This window comes from Trachurus japonicus, unplaced genomic scaffold, assembly GCF_045865225.1.
Source record: "Trachurus japonicus isolate A0001 unplaced genomic scaffold, Traja_1.0 AP030301.1".
NCBI classification, from domain to species: Eukaryota; Metazoa; Chordata; class Actinopteri; order Carangiformes; family Carangidae; genus Trachurus; species Trachurus japonicus.
The window spans coordinates 262-24,811 of record NW_028220434.1 but is presented as its reverse complement, the minus strand read 5'-3'; the positions used below and the strand labels follow the sequence as shown (position 1 = coordinate 24,811).

Genomic DNA, 24,550 nt, shown 5'->3' with positions numbered 1-24,550 from the left:
AGAAGTGAGGGGTTTTGCCCATTGTGTGTGTGTTTTTGGATTTGTGTGTAGAGTTCTGAGAATATGAGGCATGCTTTCAGAAAATGTGTGTAAACAATCGAGAAAAACTGTAAGACTTCTTTTATGTCTGATCCTGCTCTCTGTGATCCCCTTTAGAGTAATTCACAAAATAATAGTTAGAATTTACAGTTTTCTGATTCTGTTCTCAGACATCAGAGGCAGTGTCTAATTGGATCATGATGAATCTTTAAGCATACATTTTTTTGTTCCCACTGAAGTTTTCATGTATCTGACAGTGTAAAAGTGTGAGAAACTGACACTGTGCAGACTTGATCGGAACCCTTATCTCAAGAAGTCAAACTGGTTTCCCTTTCCTGCTAACGTGAGATATCATTTTTACATGCGTAAACCTGACCAGTGTGTGTGACAAAAGACTGGTTTACATTCACCTTATAGCAGAAGTCCAGTTATTGCACAATATCTGAGTGCAATGGAACTTCCCTTCAAAGAAAACTTAAGTATCAAAAAAAAAAAAAAATACATTACAGGTTTAAAAAAAAAAAAAAAGTATTTTAGAAATTTCACACAATCAAACAATGAACCAAACAGCACAGATATAGCCAAATTATTTAACAGATAGAAGATACACACACAGAATTGTTCCTGAAATAACTCGAAACTGATAAAAGATGAAAAAAATAAAAATAACAGTACCCTTAACTTAAAGTAACATTGCGGAGTTTTTCGGCCTTAAAATAATGTTTCCAGACTCATTGCAATGGTAGAAAAATGGTTAATAGGATGAATGGTGCTGCTGCTGCAGCCTGAGCCGGGTCGCGTCGGCTGAAACTGCACTATGTAACTTCCCTGCACGGGTATGAAACACCGGTTAAAGGTTATAGCTACAACTTTTTCATCAAAAGGATTAATAAAAATAAAAAAATGCATCCACAGAATGTATAGAGGGGTGCAGAATAAAAGTATTAATTTTACTGAATTAAAAAAAAATAATATATAAATAATTGTTTAATAAATTTTGGCGGGTCCGAAATATATAAATATTTACATCTGGGCTGTGTTCGAAATCACCCCCTATCACGGATGTAGTGCACTATATAGTGTGTTCGCCATTTTGTAGTGTTGTTCGAATTCTCCACGATTAATTTCATCCACTATGTAGTGGATGACAAAACACCCACAATGCACCGCAACATTGAGTGAACAAGCCATGTACACTACTTTCTACTCCCGTATCCCACAATGCAATGCGGTCGTGTTTTGCCAGAGAAGAAGAGGAAGCTAATTAGCATGTTAGCTACGATTTATTTAGGCAATTTACCAAAAAACTCCTCAGACGTATTTGCCTTCGCTCCGTTTGCCTCGCCCGAGGAGCAGGAGTTTGGCAGCAGCATCCGAACATTAACAGGCAGCATTAAATCAATCTAATAAAGAAACTGTACATAATACGGCCCGCGACTTACAGCGTACCTACCGCTCTCTTGCCGCGTAGGTTGCCGCTTATTTCACACAAGTACTGAGTAACTGCAGCTCACTTTCCCCCCTGTTTCCCCCGTGCATTTACAGTGTAACTAGGCTGCGTTTTAGCGCGTAACTTACATCCTGCTTCACACCAACTTCCACAGAAGTACAGGGTAACTCTCGCTGTTTTACAGTTTAACTAGGCTGCGTCTTGGCACGTAACTCCTGTCCTACTTTACACCAAATTACACAGTAACTCTCGCTCACTCCGCCACTAATTACCCCGCATTTTACAGTATTAGGCTGTGTCTTAGAGCGTAACTCCCGTACAATTACGTCCTACTTTCCCCGGACTTACAGTGTAACTCCTGCCAGGTACATTAGAAATTAAATAGTCTACTGTACAATATGAGCACAGTTGCAATCCATGTTTTCCAAAAGTGTCAGCAGCGACATTTCACCTCTATTTCAGAGATTTATTATTCATTATTTAATTGTATGGTTTGGAATAGGTGATAAATGGGTATAGAGTGTGGACATTTTCCAATACAGTAACAGGCTGGCTGGTAGCAAACTTACCTCTCTAAAATGCACATCTATGAAAGTCTAGTTCTGTCATCCAAGGGCAAAACACAAACTATACAGTAATACATCCACAATAATGAGTCATTCGGAGAGTTAGAAAATGTTTTTATTATTTATTAACCAGAAAACACATGACACATCCACATCCATGATCATTCATAAACTTTAAGTACAGTAAGTACCCTACTGTAAGTGAGCACTGTTACCCCTCCTTAGTCTGCACCTATACAGTAGCTGTCATGCACCTACACACTACTTGTCTTAGAGTTACCCAGTAAGTAGAGGGTAACGGGCTGTATTATAAAGTATTCTTTGTTATTCCCTCCTTAGAGTGCAAATACACTGTAATTGTCCTGCAACTACAATGTAGTTGTCCCGGAGTTACCCAGTACCTACAAAGTAGCGGGCTGTATTATAAAGTATTCTTTGTTATTCCCTCCTTAGTGTGCAAATACACTGTAATTGTCCTGCAACTACACTGTAGTTGTCCTGGAGTTACCCAGTACCTTCTACTACAGCTGTAACTACTGTCTAAGTAGAACCAGTAAGTTAGAACACAGTTTGTTTCACGAGATAACATCATCTGAAAGTACAGTAATACAAAGACAAAACTAACTGAAGTGTCCCTGACATCATAAAATAACAGATTTCTACTGGCTTTTGTTATTTACATTAAAGTTCAGTTTTGTTCCTTCTGTTATAAACTGTTTCATTTAGTTTTGATCCATCTGTCTGGTCTTTCTAGGTCTAAAATAGTCAGTCAAGTCAGTTTCATTTGACAAAATGTACTTTCTAAGTTAGAAGAGTCAAGTTGAAATGATCGTTGTGATACTACTATCACACCGGAGTGTGACACTCAGTAATGGAGAATGGATGGGCTCCTCCATAAAAGGTGATCTTGATCTTGATCCAGCTCCTTGGGTCAAGGCAGAGATCAGGGTCATGGGTGGCGTGCCATCTCCCTCGTCAGGTACCATTTTCATGGCATCTCAAAAACCTCACCTGTGTAGAAACATAATTATATATTGTATCATCAACTTCATCACATAAATGCATCACTGTAAAACAAAGTGAGAAAATTAATAACTTTGAACGGTACAGTTTTTCTCATCATGGAATACTTAATCCCGGTTTTACCTTTCACATCATAAATCATTAGCCTTTTAAACCATAACTTGTGATTTTTTAGCATATTAATCAATTACAAATTATACATATTTTTTTCTTTAACTATTGAGTAAATATTTTAACCATTTAAAAATCTTCAATTTTACAAAATCAATGCTATGACCATACTGTTTCACAACTGTAGGCTGCACCAGTACTGTTACTCTTGACTGTATTCATCATACCAGTCATTACCAACAGTAACGTTAGCTAATGGAGCTAATGTGGACAGTACTAACACAAATACAGTTCCCGGTTAGCGTGGTGCAGGGGAAAACACACACTATTATCTTTAGCACAAGCTAACATTGCTAGCTGCGTTAGCATAGCTACTTAACTCACCAAGAGGTTGATAACGCGGTCAAACTGCCGTCGCACAGGTCCTCGGTTCATCCCTCTCGTCTCCCGGGGTGTTTGCTCTGTGTTTATATCAACATATCACATCGTAGATTGCATAATTTCCCTCATCTCTCCACTTCGTCTCCTCCTGTCGTCCCTGCGGCGGTGTCAACAAGCTCCGTCCTCGCTGTGAGGTGGGACTTTCTACCTTCTCAACAGGCAACCAATGACAAGTGAGCTGCTTCTGGTCTGACCAATGACAGATGGTCAAATCTGAGAGACTGTGGTTGTCAAATAGGATGAAATAAGTTGTCAATCACAGTCTCTCAGATTTGACCATCTGTCAAGTATTCCGGGGACAGCCCTCCATTCCGACACCCCTCCACTTCGACACCCCGCTGTTCCGAAATACCCCCACTTCGACACACCGCTACTCCGACACCCCCCCCACAGCTGTCCAAGGTGCTGAACCGCGTGACGTTGTTTACATTCTGCTTTGTGTCTTGTCTGTGAAACGTGCGCTGCTCAGGGACTGGGCAGATCTGTCCCACTTGCTTTCTCCCCGACTCCGTTGTTGGAGATCTCCACACAGTAAAAGAAATACACTTTTTTTTCTCCCCCCCTGCTCCGCTCGAGCGCAGCTGAACCCGGCTTGAGCTCACAGGGGCGCGAGGCTGCTGCAGCCGCCGCTCGTGCTGACAGCTGACTGAGGGAGATGCTTTGGTTGGGCTTAGGCAATGAAGAAAGGAGTTGGTTAAGTTTAGTAAAAAGACCAGGTAGAGGCTAGACAGGCTAGAAGCATAATGAACATTATGGGCCCTAGTTTGCTGGCGCAGCGCAGGTGGCGCAAGGTAGCGCAGCCGGTCTAATGCAAGTTTCGACCAGCGCAGCCTAGCGCAAAGTCAGATTGGAAGATTGGCAGATCGCGCTGCGCTGAGATAGGCGTGGCCGCGCAGCAGGGGGAGGCGTCACAGATTCAGCTTGGTGCAGTGGAAGTTTCGTCCGAAAATGTCCCGCCGAGGTTGCGCTGAAAGCTCGCCACCTCCAACCAGGTCTAATCTCAGCGCAGAGCGAAGCGCAGCAGGTGCAGTGGAAGTTTGGCTGACTGACGTGCAGTGCACACACGTCACCAAGACCTCACAGGCAGATCTCCACAGTTCCAGACACATTTCAATGCAATAAATATCCACAATAACCACTATTTAATGCAACTAACGGAATCAACACGTGAATTTATATCTATATAGATTGTCCCGTCACATCTGACGTCAGATCAAAGCAGAGATCAAAGGCTGTGGCACGCGCAATGGAAACTCCACCTGAATTAACACAGCAGGGACGAACTGGCACTGAAAAGCAGCTGTGGATGTCCCAAAAGCAGGACTGAGGGTGGATGACTGCATGTCGCTGCCATACCACTCTGCCCTTGTGATGATCGCTGTATTTATTTATTTACTTATTAATTCATGAGCGGAGAGCGACCGCATCACGCAGCCGTAATGAAAAACAAAACACAAATCATCATCTCTCTTAGCCCACCACAACAGCCTCGGTATCAGATAGTCAGTATATAGCCTACTACAGTATACTCAGCATCTCTACCACAGAAAAAAAAGAGAAAAAAAGAGACGGACAGAGAGAGAGAGAGAGGAGGACAGAGAGAGAGAGAGAGAGAAAGAGAGAGAGAGGGAGAGAGAGAGGGAGAGAGAGAGAGAGAGCGTGTCCTTTACATGGCGTGTGTTTATGTTGTGATTAGTGTAGCCTACACCTCTCATCTTATACACAGAGTTTGAATAAATGTGAGTTTCTTTATTAGTTTATTAGTTGTTGTTTCTTAGATTGCGTATAGGGGTTCTCAGTGTATCAGATCAATCCTGGTTAAGTATATTAGTAAACTCATTATTGGTCACTCTGAGCTCGGACCTCCGGACCAAAACAGCTGTTTCCTCCTGGGAGAGGTTCGGCCTCTGGCGTCGCTGTCTCCTCCGTCCATGTCCAAGTATAAAATGACAAACTTGCAGCGCGCATCGCCCGCCGCGCAGTTAAAGGTGAGGAGAGGAGCTCCTTTGATTGGTGAAGATCTGACTCGGCTGTGTCAAACCCACTCCACGCCTTTCTCTCCTCCTCCTGTCTCCCTCCCGCCCTCTCTCCTCCCTCTTTGCCGTTTGCGCCGGTGGGAGGGACGAGGGGAGGGATTGCGCCGGTCTAAGTCTGACTGCGCGGCCCACCAATCTTGCGAAATGGACCTGGGCCCCACCCCGTTGGCGTGGCGAAGCTGCGCTGATCACAGACTTCACCTGGTCGACGAAACTAGAGCCCTATATGTCATATGAAGTAGGCTATTTGCTTGTTTTGCAGTTAATTATGCACATGATCCGTTTCGACCCCAAAAAGGAAAAAAGGATCAATGCTCACTGCGCACTGGGGGTTTCCCCCACTGGCCTTTTCGGAATAGCGGGGTCTTTAGAAAAAATAGAAAACCCCGCTATTACGATGAATGGAAGTCTATTGTCGGAAAGGCGGGGCCGTTCAAAGTTATTAATTTTCTCACTTTGTTTTACAGTGATGCATTTATGTGATGAAGTTGATGATACAATATATAATTATGTTTCTACACAGGTGAGGTTTTTGAGATGCCATGAAAATGGTACCTGACGAGGGAGATGGCACGCCACCCATGACCCTGATCTCTGCCTTGACCCAAGGAGCTGGATCAAGATCAAGATCACCTTTTATGGAGGAGCCCATCCATTCTCCATTACTGAGTGTCACACTCCGGTGTGATAGTAGTATCACAACGATCATTTCAACTTGACTCTTCTAACTTAGAAAGTACATTTTGTCAAATGAAACTGACTTGACTGACTATTTTAGACCTAGAAAGACCAGACAGATGGATCAAAACTAAATGAAACAGTTTATAACAGAAGGAACAAAACTGAACTTTAATGTAAATAACAAAAGCCAGTAGAAATCTGTTATTTTATGATGTCAGGGACACTTCAGTTAGTTTTGTCTTTGTATTACTGTACTTTCAGATGATGTTATCTCGTGAAACAAACTGTGTTCTAACTTACTGGTTCTACTTAGACAGTAGTTACAGCTGTAGTAGAAGGTACTGGGTAACTCCAGGACAACTACAGTGTAGTTGCAGGACAATTACAGTGTATTTGCACACTAAGGAGGGAATAACAAAGAATACTTTATAATACAGCCCGCTACTTTGTAGGTACTGGGTAACTCCGGGACAACTACATTGTAGTTGCAGGACAATTACAGTGTATTTGCACTCTAAGGAGGGAATAACAAAGAATACTTTATAATACAGCCCGTTACCCTCTACTTACTGGGTAACTCTAAGACAAGTACAGTGTAGGTGCATGACAGCTACTGTATAGGTGCAGACTAAGGAGGGAGTAACAGCCATTACTTTATAATACAGCCCGTTACCCTCTACTTACTGGGTAACTCTAAGACAAGTAAGGCAAGGCAAGGCAAGGCAATTTTATTTGTATAGCCCGTTTTTACAAACAGTTTGTCTCAAAGGGCTTTACATGGCATCGTAACAACATCCTCTGTCCTTAGACCCTCACATCGACTGAGGAAAAACTCCATGGAAAACCCTTTTAACAGGGAAAAGTCGGAGAAACCTCAGGGTGAGCAACAGAGGAGGGATCCCTCACCCAGGACGGACAGACGTGCAATAGATGTTGTTACAGACAAGAAAACAGTTTACAGTTTGTCACAGAATGTGCGAAATATGGAAATGTTAGCAGGAGTTGATGAAGGCAGTCTCTGGTGAGGGGGGGGGGGGGGCAGGGAGAGCTGGCCAGCTCGATGGGAGGGCTGGGTGGCAGACTGGTCCATGGGAAGGAAGGGGAGGCCGGTCTAACAGCAGGGGAAGGGGTGGGAGATGCAGGCGGCGGCTGGTGCAGAGAGATGGAGCTCCGGTGGATCTGCGGAAACACAGAGAGAGTGCGAGACACCAAGGCCAAACTACAAAGTACAACAGAAAATGACAGTTCAAAAATATACTGAGGAGAAGAGAGGAGAGGAGAGGGGAGGGGAGGGGAGGAGAGAAGAGAAGAGAAGAGAAGAGAAGAGAAGAGAAGAGAAGAGGAGGAGAGGGCTCTGTGTAACCAGATGTGTCCCCAGCAGTCTAAGCCTATAGCAGCGTAGCTATAAAATGGTTCAGAGCTACCTGAACCAGCCCTAACTAAAAGCCCTGTCATAAAGGAAGGTCTTAAGTCTACACTTAAATGTAGTTAGAGTGTCTGCCTCTTTGACCCATGGAGAGAGCTGGTTCCACAGTAAAGGAGCCCGGTAACTGAAGGCTCTACCTCCCAGTCTGTTTTTAGAGATACTGGGAGTCACTAACAGACCTGCATTCTGGGAGCGGAGTGCTCTGGTAGGACAGTAAGGAATGATTAGTTCTTTCAGATAGGTTGGAGCTTTATCATTAAGAGCCTTATAAGTCAGCAGAAGGATTTTGAAGTCTATTCTAAATCCCACAGGAAGCCAGTGGAGAGAAGCTAAGGTGGGAGAGATGTGCTCTCTCTTCCTAACTCCTGTCAAAAACCCTCGCTGCGGCATTCTGGACCAGCTGGAGACTCTTTAGAGAGTTTTTCGGACATCCTGACAGGAGAGAGTTGCAGTAGTCTAGCCTAGAAGTGATAAATGCATGTACTAGTTTCTCAGCATCACTCTGGGAGAGGATATTCCTAATCTTAGTGATACTGCGCAGATGGAAGAAGGCGGTCCTAGTCACGTGCTTTATGTGGGAGCTAAAGGAAAGGTCCTGGTCAAAAATGACTCCAAGGTTCCTCGCGGTAGTACTCGGGGTCAGGGTGATGCCATCTAGAGTAGCGATCTGATTGGAGAACGTGTCCCTGAGATGTTTAGGTCCAAACACAATAACCTCAGTTTTATCTGAATTCAGTAGCAAGAAGTTAGAGGACATCCAGGATCTAATGTCTTTCAGACAGTCTTGCAGATTGATGAGGCGGCTTCAGTCATCTGGCTCCATGGACAAGTAGAGTTGCGTATCATCAGCATAACAGTGAAAATTGATTGAGTGCTTCCGGATGATGCCACCTAATGGGAGCATGTAAAGAATGAAGAGGATTGGCCCTAAGACTGAACCCTGCGGTACACCATACGTAACTCTGCTATACTCTGAGTGGTCGTTATTAACATTAACAAATTGAAACCTGTCAGATAAGTATGACTTAAACCATTTTAGGGCAGTTCCTTTAATCCCTATTTCATGATCTAGTCTCTGCAGCAGGATGCTGTGGTCGATGGTGTCGAATGCAGCACTGAGGTCCAAAAGTACAAGAACAGAGACGAGACCTCTGTCTGAAGCTATAAGAAGATCATTAGAGACTTTGACAAGTGCTGTTTCAGTGCTATGGTGTTCTCTGAATCCAGATTGGAAAGCTTCAAAGAGCTCGTTGCTGTGCAGATGTTCATGTAGCTGCTCCAGGACAATCTTCTCAAGGATCTTAGAGATGTAAGGAAGGTTGGATATAGGCCGATAGTTGGCAAGGACATCTGGGTCAAGAGAAGGTTTTTTTAAGTAAAGGGTTAATGACAGCCACCTTGAAGGCCTGTGGCACGTAGCCTGTGGCTAAGGAAAGATTGATTTGGTTCAGAAAAGAAATGTTAATTAAGGGGAAGACATCCTTAAGTAGTCTTGTCGGAACTGGATCCAGCAAACATGTGGCTGACTTGGAAGAAGTAATTGCAGAAGTTAAGTCTGACAGGTCGATGGGAGAGAAGCTGTCCAAGTGTGTACCAAGTCTGGGAGGTGCTTCTATGGGTACCGTAATCTGTGGGCCATTACTAGCAATTTTTGTTCTAATATTAACTATCTTTTCGGTAAAGAAAGTTAGGAAGTCGTTGCTGCTGAGAGTTGGAGGGATGGATGGCTCAACAACACTATGGTTCTTGGTCAGCCTGGCCACAGTGTTGAAAAGGAACCTGGGGTTGTTCTTATTCTTTTCTATTAGAGATGAATAGTAATTGCTTCTAGCATTACGGAGTTCTTTTTTATATATTAATAAACTATCCTTCCAGGCTTGACGGTCTTCCTCATGTTGGCTGGAATGTGTTTTCCTTTCCAGCTGTCTGGTCTTCTGTTTCAAAGCGCGCAAGTTTGGGCTGTACCAGGGAGCTATTCTTTTCTGATTGATAACTTTCTTTTTCAGGGGAGCTACAGCATCAAGTGTTCCAAGGAGTGCTGCTGCAGTGCTATCCACAAGATAGTCCACCTGTGTGGGGGTGAAACCAGCATAACTGCCCATAGTATGGTTACAGAATGTGGTGAAGTCAGCATCACTGCCCATAATATGGTTACAGGATGTGGCAGCAAGCTCTGCTGGAATAAGCTCTTTAAATCTAGAAACAGCCGTGTCAGATAGACATCTACTGTAGCGGGATTTTTTCCCAGGTAGGATATAATTTGTTAAAGTAAATTCAAATGTTATTAAAGAATGGTCAGACAAGACGGGGTTCTGAAGAAGAACTGTGACATGGTCAGCTTCTATTCCATAAGTAAGTACTAAGTCAAGGATATGATTAAAAGTGTGAGTGGGTTTGTTTACCCTCTGAGAGAAGCCGACTGAATCCAAAAGTGACTTGAATGCAGTAGCCAGACAATCATCATCGACGTCCACATGAATGTTAAAGTCACCTACTATAATGACTGTGTCTGAACTCATTGCTAAATTTGACAGAAAGTCAGGGAATTCTTCTAGAAACTCAGAATAAGGTGCAGGAGGACGATACACTACAGCAAGTAAGAGTGGTTTTTCTGCTTTCCAGTCTGGGTGAGAGAGGCTGACAGTAAGGCTTTCAAATGTATTATATGAAACTATTATGTCTAGGGTTGATAATCAGATTTGACTGATAAATAGCAGCCACTCCTCCTCCTCGGCCTGTGTTACGAGGCACATGACAGTTAATGTAACTAGGAGGGGTAGATTCATTCAAACTAACATATTCATCTTGCTGCAACCAGGTCTCAGTGAGTGTTAATATGTCAATATGGTGACTTGTAATTAAGTCATTCACTAGGAGAGACTTGGATGGGAGAGAACGAATGTTGAGCAAACCACATTTAATAGTTCTATTAGTTTGGCTTGCTGGAGCAGTGGTTTTGATTTTAACTAAGTTGCTATAAACAACTCCTCTAGATTGGGGTTTAGGCTTAGACAGCCTCGAGGCAGACACAGTTTCTATAGGCTGGGTGGGTGACAACAAGAGGGACCCAGCAGAGGGGCGTCTTAAACTGCGGCTCTGCCTGCTGGTCTGAACTCTGGGTGCTTGTCAGGGATTAGCACGGCTAATAAAGTTCCCTATATTCCTAGATAGGAGGGATGCGCCATCCAGAGTAGGATGGACGCCATCTCTCCCAATCAGACCAGTCTTTCCCCAGAAGGAGGTCCAGTTATCTATGTAAGCCACGTCGTTATCTAAGCACCACCCAGACATCCAGCGATGGAATGAACGCATGCGACTAAACATATCGTCACTCACTAGGTTGGGCAGCGGGCCAGAGAAAATTACGGAGTCCGACATTGTCTTTGCAAAGTTGCACACCGAAGCCATATTAACCTTAGTTAACTCCGACTGGCGAAGCCGGGTGTCATTACCGCCGACATGGATTACAATCTTACTGTATTTAACCTTACGTTTACATGCCAGCAGCTTCAGATTAGCCTCAACGTCGCCCGCTCTGGCCCCTGGGATGCACTTTATGCTCGCTGGTTTCTCTACCTTCACGTACCGTAAAATGGAGCTGCCAATGACTAATGCCGACTTCACAGCGGGGCTGTGAGCAACAGAGTCGACATGTTGAGTTACGTTCTCAGCGGGTGTGTCGCTGAGTGGGGAAAAGCTGTTGGAGACGTGAAGGGGTTGGTGGGCCAACACGGGCTTATTGCGTCTATGTTTCCCTCGGTTTGTTGTCACCCAGCCGGACTGACTAGTTCCCGGCTGCTCGGGGGCTGGGAGGGAACTGCTAGCGGCGGCTAGGCTAGGTGGCTCCGCACCGGCTAAGCTGGACTGTGAAGCTACTATAGCTGGACTAGCCTCCATGGTGCGGAGCCGGGACTCTAGCTCGCTGAGCCTCGCCTCCAGGGCTACAAACAAGCTACACTTATTACACATACCATTACCACTAAAGGAGGCAGAGGAGTAGCTAAACATCTGACACTCAGAGCAGGAGAAGGAGACAGAGGAGGGAGGGGAAGCCATAGCTAGTATGCTAAGCTAACTAAGTAGCGGACCTGTGGCAAATACAACAAGTTGAATGGAGAAATACAAAGAGAGTCCTGTTAAGGACTTAAGTGACAGAAAGTTGTGTAATGTAGCAAAACGTGGTGCACACTGGTGCTTAAAGTGATTAAATTAGCAGAACACTGGACGGAGGATTGAGAAAGTCTAACACAACACAGCAACAGTGCAGCAGGTACAGGCAGGAAATGACGTAACACGCTCACCGTAAGTCACGCAGGAACCGTCTCCCTAGTGTGTAGGTGCATGACAGCTACTGTGTAGGTGCAGCGTAAGGAGGGAGTAACAGCCATTACTTTATAATACAGCCCGTTACCCTCTACTTACTGGGTAACTCTAAGACAAGTAGTGTGTAGGTGCATGACAGCTACTGTATAGGTGCAGACTAAGGAGGGGTAACAGTGCTCACTTACAGTAGGGTACTTACTGTACTTAAAGTTTATGAATGATCATGGATGTGGATGTGTCATGTGTTTTCTGGTTAATAAATAATAAAAACATTTTCTAACTCTCCGAATGACTCATTATTGTGGATGTATTACTGTATAGTTTGTGTTTTGCCCTTGGATGACAGAACTAAACTTTCATAGATGTGCATTTTAGAGAGGTAAGTTTGCTACCAGCCAGCCTGTTACTGTATTGGAAAATGTCCACACTCTATACCCATTTCTCACCTATTCCAAACCATACAATTAAATAATGAATAATAAATCTCTGAAATAGAGGTGAAATGTCGCTGCTGACACTTTTGGAAAACATGGATTGCAACTGTGCTCATATTGTACAGTAGACTATTTAATTTCTAATGTACCTGGCAGGAGTTACACTGTAAGTCCGGGGAAAGTAGGACGTAATTGTACGGGAGTTACGCTCTAAGACACAGCCTAGTTAGGGACCGTTCGTTATTTATGGAATGGGCCACCGGAGGAAAATGGGGGGGGGTCATGTCATAATATTCTTTGTTGAGGGGTGGGTCCACTAAAAAAAAAAGGTCAGTGAGGGGGGGTCATTCAACATTTTGTCTGGAGGACACTGCAATGCCCGCAGAAAACAAAAACGGGACATTTCAAAGCTGCAAGCACTGATGACAATGAGAGCAACGGCCCCCGAATCACAACGTTATTTTATATTGCTCTGGTCTGCCCTGAGTTGGTTTCGAACCCGGGTCTCCCGCACCGCAGGCGACGATGCTAACCGCTTCGCCAAGAACTCAATAAGGGTTTTGCCCGCGGCTTAGCACGTCTTTTATTGATGAGTGAGTTTAACTTCAGTACCGTACAGAGGCTACGCTGCCTGCCTGCCTCATTGCGTAACTCTACACAGTCTGAGCACCACGTACGTTCACCTTGCTTTTGTGAATTGTAAACAAACAGACGCCCCCTCGGTTTTAGCGTCCAGCAGTTTAGCGGCTAATTCAGCTGCAGTGATGGATAACTGTACCGGAGACAACTTCATGAACTACATTTGAGGAATAAACAGCAGCTTTAACTGACGGGAGACCGACGCCTGAGCTACGGTAGCTAACAGCTAGCTGGTTTTACGTACTTTCTCTCTCTTTCTTACACACACACACACACACACACACACACACACACACAGTTGTCTGTCATATCTGTCGTAAACCTTGTAATAATACGTTGTTGTTGAGTACGGTTCACATTATTGTTGCTTCGGTTTGAGTGTGGATTAATTGTTAATGGCTTGTTGTGTAATGTGAGCTGGTCCAAAATCGCGATACTGTTATTGATGAGTTGGGTTTTAATAACAGCTGATAAATGGCATGGATTGATGAGAAGGTGTTGCAGTAGTACATGGTTGTCAAAATGAAGTAGTGTCACGCGCTACGTGATGCGATGTCACGTGTCGATGGCTGGGGGGGGGGGGTCATGTATCTTTTGATAAGGCTTAATGCAGGGTCATGTTAAAATTTACTGACTCCGACAGGGGGGTCATGTAAAAAAAAAAAAAGTCCTGTGAATCCCTCCGGTGGCACTGATGATAAATAACGAACAGTCCCTTATACTGTAAAATGCGGGGTAATTAGTGGCGGAGTGAGCGAGAGTTACTGTGTAATTTGGTGTAAAGTAGGACAGGAGTTACGTGCCAAGACGCAGCCTAGTTAAACTGTAAAACAGCGAGAGTTACCCTGTACTTCTGTGGAAGTTGGTGTGAAGCAGGATGTAAGTTACGCGCTAAGACGCAGCCTAGTTACACTGTAAATGCACGGGGGAAACAGGGGGGAAAGTGAGCTGCAGTTACTCAGTACTTGTGTGAAATAAGCGGCAACCTACGCGGCAAGAGAGCGGTAGGTACGCTGTAAGTCGCGGGCCGTATTATGTAGTGCTACCGAATATGTAGTAAATACGATCTGACGAGCTAAGCTAATAGCCACAGAGCCGCTAACGGCTCACGATCGGGACACAAAACAGTAGTTTACCAAACCAAACTTCCGATATTTCAACAGTTTATTGTCCGAGTAACACAACCACACAGAATCACATCCTAAAATGTTCCCGCAAGTGTCCGGTTTTTCTTATTTTATTTTTTATGTGTCCGGTTTGTTTCACACATCCATGGTTTGTTTACATGATTCTCGGCGCGTCTGCTTCTGTCACAGCAACACCTGGCGCATCAGCTGACGCAACCACGTCCAGAAAATGACCGTCTAGTGTCCGAATTCTCCTCCCGTCGTTCCCTACATCGTGTACATGATGTAGTCCACTATATCATATACATGATGTAGTGGATAGGGAGTGAGTGAGTGAGTGGATGATTTCGAACACAGCCCTGGTCACGTTGGCAACGTTGGCATGGAATGATCTCTGTGGCAACAGCATTAGAATGTTGATGTCATGTGTAACTGCTGTAACTGGCAACCAGTACAACGGAAGGTTGGAGCGAGAGCAGGCAGTGAGAGTTCTACACCTACGGGCCAGGAGGAATTAAACTTGTAGCTATCACCTTTAATCTTAACTTAAAGCAGAAGTAAGCGATCCGGTCGTTTTGGCTAACTTCCTGTCAGCCATAGGCGTCATTTACGCTGGGGACGCTGGGGACATGTCCCCACCACTTTTTGTCAAGAACAATTTTGTCCCCACCACAAAATTAACTTAACATTATCCTAATTAAGAATGACGAAAAAACGTTGATAAACTATGACAAAATAGGCAGCCGAAACAGTGTGCACGGCGCAGAGCTTCTGCCGGAGCGAACTCGCAACAATGTAGCTTCGATTAAAGAGTTCTCACAGCCCGGAGCGGGCGCTGCGCGCGTCCTCGCAGCCGCTTGGCTGGTTACACAGGGAGCTGCTTCTCTCTCTCCGCGCCGGTAAAACATCGACCACTCGTCTGTACTCGGTTTTCCACACACACGGGTCTGTCTCTAGCTCTGTATGTATAGATGTGTGTGTGTGTCTCGTGTGCAGACGCAACTGACAAATATTTCTAGACGGACAAGCCACAACTTCATTACCGGTAATCATCATTTTATTTTGAAAATTGACCAGATTCTCTCGCCTTTTCTGTGCCTGACTTCCTGTCTGGTACGATCCGTCCAGCTTGACAACGGCGCTCACGGCTCGCGTGAAAAATAGAACAGACGCCGAACTGAAGCGCGGCCTCCACGCAGGGTCGATTGTACCGGATGAGACAGCACCCGATATATGCTTAATGTTTGGGTGCAAAGTCACTGTTAACAAAATCAACATCTAATCTGTCCCTTCAAAATAAAGTTTGTAACGTGTCTGTTTGGAGCAGCTGCTGACAGTGACAGTTCCTCATCACTAAACCTGAGCGACCATCCGATCCTTCCTCACTCACGTCGTGACGACGGGACAAAGTCTTTTGGACATATAGGCCTATTGTAGCCTATATTCTGTGTTTTTCCTCTCTATAACCGTCTCGTTTCAGTTTTTGCCGGTTGGCAATCATCTGGTGCACCCGCTGTTTCTCTGTTTCTCACTCACTCTTGATGCGCATAGATGTTATAAAAAAATAAAAAGGAAAAAACACAGATGCGCAAATTGAGATGATAGTGTAGTCTAACAATTCAATGACCACAGCTGATCACCAGCTTGTCATGCCCCACCTGTCACGTCTCTAAACACTACGGGCTTCTTTTTTTTTTTTTTGCTGCGGTCCGGCGGAGAATTAAAAAAAAAAAAAAATGCTTGTGAGTCCGGCTGCATCGGGTCCAGGGTCCAGGCTTAAACACTGGTCGGACATGGTCGGGTCTTTGCTCATTTATTTGCTCAAATTTAGGAGACCAGAGTCTGGTTGAGAACGGTAGTCTATGACGGTCTGGGAAACGGTGTCAGGTGCGGTGGTACGGTGCGTCGTCGTCGGGGGGGGGGGTCGTAGTGCGGTGTATATGGTCATTGTCCCCACCACTTTTCAAAGTAAACTGACGCCCTTGCTGTCAGCCGATGGAGTTAGCAGTCCCCGCCCTCGTCGCTACGTCACCACATTCACGCGCATCCCTTGGCTGCACACACAGAGAGGACCGCCCCTTTATGCCGTTCTCTCTCCTCATTGGATAAAGGTTGTAGGATACAAGGAAAGTTTTCTCCTGGGCTTACAGCAGAGCAGAGTGACTGACAGACCCGTGTTTCAGACCAAACACTCTATGTAAGTGATTGCTGTCGGAAGATATAACTATTTAAGACTTAGATTAACACAAACATTCCGCTTACTTCTGCTTTAATATTTTGTTGCAACCTTTTGCAAGAGTACCCGTATGCAGGGACAAGAGCGCCGCCATTAGCTCAGCTGATCCATACCGGAAGTCACGAACGGAAGTTGCTCTTCTTCGCGTGTATCATTTCTCAGATTAAAAAAACAACTCAGTAACTCAAATGGTCCATGATAAAATATTTTTTTTCCAGCGGATATCTTAGTTACAACATGATTGAGCTGACTAAATATTATTTGCATGGATCGTTTATTAAGTTGAGTTATTAAAAAACGCTGCTAACGGCTAACGGCTAGCGCCGCTCCTGCTGACAGCAGACCAGGAGAGAGAGAGAGAAAAAAGAAATGAAATGTCTTTGGTGGGTGCTTTGGTTGGGTTTAGGCAATGAAGAAAGGAGTTGGTTAAGTTTAGTAAAAAAGACCAGGTAGAGACTAGACAGGCCAGAGAGAGAGAGAGAGAGGGGGTTCTTAGAATAACATAGAAATAATATACACGAAGAAAAGCAACTTCCGGTCGCGACTTCCGGTATGGATGAGCTGAGCTATGGCGGCGCCCTTGGCCCTGCACACGGGTCCCTCTCACCTTTTGAGCCAGTCACTGCAGTCAGGTGATTTCTCTAACTCTCAGTGAGACTTCTGCACCTGTCGAGCCCTGGTCAGCAAACTGCTCCAGCTGTCTTTTTTTTTTTTTTTTCATTGCCCTGTTCGACCCCTGACCTGGGTCATAGTAGACCAGGCTTTTTGACACTATGCAGCACATTTGGCTCCAGAATGACTTGATAGTCTTGAGTTTGAACCCTGCACACCCTGTACCAGGTGCAGCAAAGCTGATGTGACTTGAAGTCAAAATCCGTCAGTTTTGGATCAAAAAGCTCCAGTTTTGTCTCATTTCTCCACCAAACTTCTGGGAGAATGTCCTTTGGTCAAGTTTAAGTTATTTCAGTCACAATTGTTTTTTTGTTTTTGTTTTTTTCAACAGAAGGGTACCAACAATTTTGTTCACATTGGTACATACATACAACATACAATATACATATTTTACATTGGTACTATACCCAAGAGAAAAGAAAAAAAATGTCTGACTTACAGTATAGTGAAGAAAAAATGTCGTCACATTTTCTGCAGGAAGTCAAGAAGATCACAGGGAAGATAATTCAATTGTTTATTATAAAACAAATTGCTACTATCTTTCAGAGATATCAGAGGAGTCCCTGTCCCTGGAGACTGTCAGATGGAGCTGGACTATACTACACTATGAACTAAACTCAAAAGATACTGCTGAATGGCTTTGGCAAACAGCTGTCCCATTTATTGAGTAGAGACATGGCCTACAGTATCAAGACACAATAATAATGTGTGCTATGGTAATGTATATGTAGATGCTGCTCCATCTGAGCAAACATTGCAACCATGCTGGATGGAGACACATTCTACTCATGTATTAAAGATTTGAAGTTTTATTATGATTTATACAGAAACATTTTAATCAGATGGACTCCCATTTGGGTTCATATGCACAACATTTACAAGCAATAAAACAAAAATATTTATTTGGAATAGCTGCTTGAAAATGAATTACCAAAAATGGCTTCAAAATGAATCCCCTCTATGGTGGGCTGGTATATTTATAAAATGTATAATGGAAGACCTCCATGAGGCTCCCCCTTCTTTTATAATTCTTTTGCCTACTGTAAGTATTTTATTACTTATAATAGAACACATCCCATTCTCCTGTTCTGTTCTGTATAAATTAATTGTAAAAGAAAAAATATTGTTGAAAAGGAAACCATCAAAAGAACAAAACTGGATGGTCCAACAAAACTCTAAAAGTCGATTTAAACTTATAAGTGCGATAGATTGCCGACATTTACAACAACTCTGAAAACTTTGAGATCTCTAAAATTTTTAATGTTCTTGACAAAGAACTGGTAACAAATTGCACAAACATGATCATGATTATTATTTCTCTCAGAAACTTGTCTTAACATTTAACTACATGTTTCTCTTGAGGAAGTCATTTCCAAAATCTATGATGCGTCTCAAGGTGTTCAGGAACAGAGTATCAGTGTCACAGCCGAGCTCATTTTCGGTGAGGCAGTTCTGGATGGCAAAGATGCAGTTCATTGGAAATCCCACATCAACACTTAGCCTCTCCATCTGCATTTAAAAAAAACACAACATCTCAAGCTTGTGTTAAATACTGAAACTGACTGACTGCATTAAGTTATGTATCTGTGAAAGTCACAACAACAACAACAACAACAACAACAGTATACCTTTTCATGTAGCAGTTCAATTCTGTAGGTATTTTTTACATCAATTTCAGGGAAGGCCGTATCAATATGGGTGAGAACGGCCACTTGAGGAATCCCTGGTAGAAGGAAACAAAATTAAATTATATTTTACATACAGTACACAAGTTGACCACAGCCCTATCCTCTGTGGGAATGGAAAATACCAAGAGCCCATCCACACAGATACAGCTTTAATGAAGCCACATAAGATTTGTATCATTTCTGTGTTCCATCCAGATGGAAACAGTGTTTTCGGGGGGTGAAATCTTTTGGAAATGTGTCCCAGAGTGGGAAAATCTCAAAACGCTGCCTCAGCGTTTTCAATAGACACCCAAAACGGATCTTTTGTGAAACAATGATGTCATACCCCCCACCACTCTAACCTGTAATCTAAGACACACCCCTAGACACTACAGTCTATGGAAGTAACATAACAACAACAACAATGGCTGACCACTGTCTATCCCTCGGACACTGTGGCTGAATCGCATCCGTTAAATCATCATCAATCGTGATATTTACACTGACACAACTCCCAGTCATTTATCCATTTGTAATGTTTGGAGTTTGAATAAAGCGGGGAAGCATTCCATCCTCTTCTCTGTTTATGGTGTTTATATGTGGAAGAGTTATAGTGCCACACATGCTCCACACAGTCGTTTTGAAGGATTGTTTTGGGTGGAGCTCCGTTTCCATGTTGACAAGGCCTAAGAAATCCTGTGCTGGGGTGGGTGGGGGGTTCCATGGCCTATTTCATCTGATTGTAATAGCACTTGATTTGGGGATTAAGGGTAGCCCTAAGGTAAGGTAAGGTAAACTTTATTATCCCTGAGGGGCAATTTTGTGGTACAGTCGTGTTAACAAATAAAACGCATACACACAAGTACACACAGTGAGAAGTTGGCAGAGATAAATTACTTCTTCATATTGTCCTACACCTAGTAGGAGCAGATTGGCGACACGATGGCAGCATTTTCTACTGTGCAGAGAAAGGGGGAGTGCAGTTAGCTAGAATGGCCTGTGCCTTCCCTGACCCTAACCTTAGTTACATTGATCCCATTATGAAAAAAATAAACATAACGGCCTCTGCACTCACCCAGTTGACTGGCTTCAAGTCTGATGTCCTGTAGCATCCTGACAACATTTCCATCCTTCTGTGTATCTATTGAGTTGATGTCAATGACACAAACCAGAATATGGACTTTGTCGTTGATGGTTGGGGAATTGTTGTAGTGTTGACTTTCCTCTGTTAATTCACAGATTGGATTGAACTGAAATAGAGACATAAGAACTGATGACATTTACCAAGATTGATGTAATGGAAAACAGATTACATTATCATTATGAAAATGATTATAATTTTTAAAAAAATATGCAACTCTACCGCGTAACCATCGTTCAGATGTCCCTTCAGTGCATGTTTGATATTGTTGACCTGGACTCTAACTCTGTCGTCTTTCAGACCCATCATCTCATTGAAGACAAAAGGGTAAAAGGTGTTTGAGGCCACCATTTTGATCTTGTAGGTTAAGAACTGTAAAACACAAATTAAGAATGCCGTTATAGTGCCTGATGCCTGCTGGTTTGGTTCAACTTGTGTGGCTGCAGGTACATTAACTTTCCATTTATTCAATAGAACATCCTGCAGGATGACAAGTGTTGGGTGGGGTGTTCTGAATTAAAGGTGCAACTCTCTCACAATATGTCAAGCTTGGAGTTAATTAGACAGGTAAGATTGAACTATGGGCTTAAAGTGAGCCAAGGCTACTTGGATGCATCAGTGGGCTGTGACTGGTTGGTGTAAACCAGGGCAAATAGAACTGACGGATAAGTCCTGGCAAGTTGAGACTCTGGTCTACCACAGCTGGCCAGCTGTATGATAATATTGCAGAGGAACAATGCAAAACTTGTTGGCAGTTTGTTTTTGTTTAGTAGTTTTTATTTATTTATTATTATTTAATTTCCTTTTTTTCCTAACAACATAACAGATTTACATGTTGTCCGTTTGGTCCCAATCCACCCACCTACAGAATTGTTAGGGATGTGATCAAGGAAGCAAAAGGGGAAGAGACATGTTCTCTGGCCCTACTCCAAATATCCAAAGTAAGTTTCAAAAACAGGTCAAAAAAGTACAAATGAGGGACCCTGTTGCATTTACTCAAGTGGCCATGTCTCTCTAATGAACACTGTGTGCTAGTGTGTGTGTGTGTGTGTGTGTCTGTATGTCTCTGTGTTTCTGTCTGTATTTGTGGGGGTGGGAAGATTGGGTTTTCTTCCATGTTGTTTTTAGCCTTTGTGTTACTTTTATGTATGAAAAGTGCCTTATAAATAAAATTGAAAAAACAAACAAACAAAATATTTAGTATTATTATGTGTGTGTGTGTGCGTGCGCTCAGATAAATAAAGAAGATAAAAGATAAATAAGAGAAGCACAAAAATACAAGAAAAAGCATGATTAGAAAAAAATTCAAAAGAAAAATTCAAAAACACAATTGATAAAAGAGATTAGTCCAGCATTAAAGGGATAGTTCATCATTTTCGCAAATTTGCCCATTGCCATAATAATCCCTATAGTTTTAGGAGTAGCCTACGTTAATTACCTTTATTTGTCGGTGCATGTTGTTTTGAGAGAGAGGTGCAGAGGCGCAGCACACGGTACTTTAAGTTTTGCCTAAATTCACACTTCAACAACTCCAAAACGCTTTTGTTGAGAAGTTGTGACTTGCACATTCACCACGCTATGAAATAATAATGTAACATTACCAGACAGAGTTGTTTTTCAGGCAAATGCAGCTGGAACTACATTCCAGACACGGCTGCTGGGCGGAGTGATTTCAAAAATGCAAGTAGTTCCAAGTATTTGCTTCATGTGTCGTAATGTTGCATACGTTATTATTTCATAGTGTGGTGAATGTGCAGGTCACAACTTCTCAACAAGAGCGTTTTGGAGTTGTTGAAGTGTGTATTTAGGGAAAACCAAAAGTACTATGTGCCGTGTCTCTGCGCCTCTCTCTCTCAAAACAACATAGCACCGACAAATTAATTAACATACTCCTATAACTATAGGGATTACGTCAATAGGTGAATCTGTTGGACTATCCCTTTCAAGATTAGAGTTACTTTAAAATTTAAAAAAATCAAACTTTCTTCATACCTCTTTGCAATCACCAGTGTTCAGAGGTGGTTTGCTGATTGAACCTTGTAATATATTTTGTACAGAATTGATGAAACTGGACTTTCCAGATTTTGATGGCCCATAAAGAAGAATCCTTAGCTGCTGGCCTTCAGTTGGGGGTTTGTAGAAGTTAATTAACTGCAGATCTCTTGTTTTCTCACTGGTTATGAGACACATCAAAGATACATGAAACTTTAGAATGAAAAACTAAAACACAGCACAGCTAAGTAGTTAATTGAAATTTTACTGAAACAGGAAATAAGACATACAAATTATTCATTCATTCATTTAGTTTTACAGTCAGGGTGCAGACACACTCACCTCCACTTAATTTCCCTCCATGGTTTCTCTAGAACTGAGTTTTAGAAGAAGACAAATGTTAATGTTAATGCTGACATTCAATGAATGGACTATAGGCCTGTGTAACAGGCAGTTCTTTGGCCAAAGATGTTTTTTTTATGATAATGATAAACAGAGAATCTATCCAGAGTTAAAGAAAGCCAATTTTACATTTATCCATGTTGAGAATTAAAGATACACATACAGTATGAACACCATCCAAGTAATTTACAGTTGCACTTTAGTGAAGGCAATCTCTTAAATCAGCCAGTGATTATATTATGGCCTTTCAGCTAAAGAATTAGGAAAAAAGTGGCTAAACTTACTTGCAGACTTCTGGTCTTGATGATTTGAGCACTGTACTCGACGTTCAGCTGCAAGTTTAGACTTCTTTGCTCCCATTGCTGTGAAGTAAACGGTAGCAGGTTATGAAATCATTTTGTTTTTGTCTTAAATAAAATTACTGAACACCTTGGTACTATGTTCTATTACATTGTACATGTATTACAAATGCAGTACAATTTCTAGTATTAAATGTATGATGGAAATAAACATTTACTCCAAATATGATATACTGTATATTAAAACTGAGTTAAAGTTCCAAATCGTAATTTCAGCAATTTTTTAAAATGTATTTATGATTTAGTTTGCTACAGTTAAAGTGAAATCTAACAGTACAAAGTTTCTGAAAACCCGATTTTGCATATTAAATGGCAATATTATAATGGTCATATTTCCTTAGTTTGATTTTACTAAATCTACTTCGAGACATCATGGAATCATCTTACCTTTTGTGGGTGCTGCTAGTCGACTGACCCTAGAAGTGTAAACAGTAAACAGAAGAGACAATGATGTTTTACGCATCATATGAATCATCTTCCCACTCAAATTTCTAGTTTCACTTCACATCATGTACGTGATCTATGTAACGTGTAACCCATTTTCTTCCAACCACAAAAAAGCTTCAATTTCTGCTGAATCACAACAGTTTTTTGGGGGCTGTTTTTGTGACTCTAAACACCTAGGCACGGCACATCATTTCATTTTTCATTCATTTTTTTGTTTCATTAAATTATAATACATTTCATTTACATTTAAACATTTGGAAGATGGTTTTATTTGAAGTACAGTATCTTATGAGCAAATTACATCAGTAAGCTTAAGTGCAGTGCTGCCTCTAGTGCAAATATAATGTGCTGCACCAGAAAGTGCACCAAAACTCCATTAAATTAAGCAAACATTTTTTCCCCCTGGGATTGGAACTTTTTTAAAGGACTTTGTTTTTATCCTGGTTGAGTCTGAGGGAAAATTTTACACATCCAGCCCTGATCGCTAGCAGGCATTTTTTGTTCGTGGAGAGTTTACAAAGTTTGTTGGGCTTGAAGGAGAAATACATCTGAGCGTCGTTTCCACAAACATGTTATGAAATGCACAAACTTATGATACTGATGTGACTAAGGGGGAACTTGTAGAGAGTAAAATGAATAGGGGACATAAAACTGTCAATGGAAACAGAGAAACTCCTATCAGACAGAAGGAAGCAAAGAGTAGTCCCTGCTGCACTTGCCAGGGGAAGAGGAGAATAGAGTGGTCTAGAGTGTAGAAGCCCGTCTCTTGCTGCGGCACATCAGGGCACGTCTTGGTGGATGTGACCAAGGGGAGCCAGGTCATTTCATCTCAATTATTATTATTACTTGTAAAATGTTATTCTTGAAGGGCCACAGGCAGGCCTTCACACACACACACGTAGACGTGATGTAAGGTGTAAACCATTTTCTTCCAACCACAATAGAGTTTCATTTTCCCCCTCCCTGCACGTGCCTAGTGGTACGTATAATCAGTGATAGAAAGTAAGAGATGAGAGATATTTCTGGAGCAACCAAAAAAGTTTGACTTCATGGAAATGAAAGCACAGAAATAAAGTTGCAACACATACTGAACTTGTAATTATCAGGTAACTGATGTACAGTCCCCTCCTAATGTATTTTAACGGTGAGGCCAATTTGTTTATTTTTGCTGTACACTGAAAAAAAAAGGGTTTGACAGATAAAATCGAGTCTAGAGATTGACTATGTCAGTCTAAAACTTTCCCCTTCTTTCCCCTGACTCCTTGGTTGTTTTAGCAATGTGTTTTGTGTTGTTGTTTGCACGATGAAGAAGGATCTCCAGATTAGTTTGGCTAAATG

At 42.5% G+C, this 24,550-nt stretch overlaps 2 protein-coding genes across 2 annotated transcripts; both read right to left on the bottom strand.

Annotated features, from left to right (window-relative positions):
• Window positions 1-10,459: 10,459 nt before the first annotated feature.
• Window positions 10,460-11,829, bottom strand: LOC146960490 (uncharacterized). The gene is made up of 2 exons (XM_085772330.1): window positions 11,437-11,829; window positions 10,460-11,391 (listed from the first exon to the last, which is right to left on the bottom strand). The coding sequence occupies exons 1-2, from the start codon at window positions 11,827-11,829 to the stop codon at window positions 10,900-10,902; spliced, it is 885 nt and encodes a 294-aa protein (XP_085628456.1). The 3' UTR covers window positions 10,460-10,899.
• A 6,719-nt stretch (window positions 11,830-18,548) lies between these two features.
• LOC146960489 (interferon-induced protein 44-like) lies at window positions 18,549-24,035 on the bottom strand. Its single transcript, XM_085772328.1, has 6 exons — window positions 23,928-24,035; window positions 22,691-22,768; window positions 20,235-20,384; window positions 19,947-20,121; window positions 18,833-18,927; window positions 18,549-18,713 (listed from the first exon to the last, which is right to left on the bottom strand). The coding sequence occupies exons 1-6, from the start codon at window positions 24,033-24,035 to the stop codon at window positions 18,549-18,551; spliced, it is 771 nt and encodes a 256-aa protein (XP_085628454.1).
• Between the last annotated feature and the right edge of the window lie 515 nt (window positions 24,036-24,550).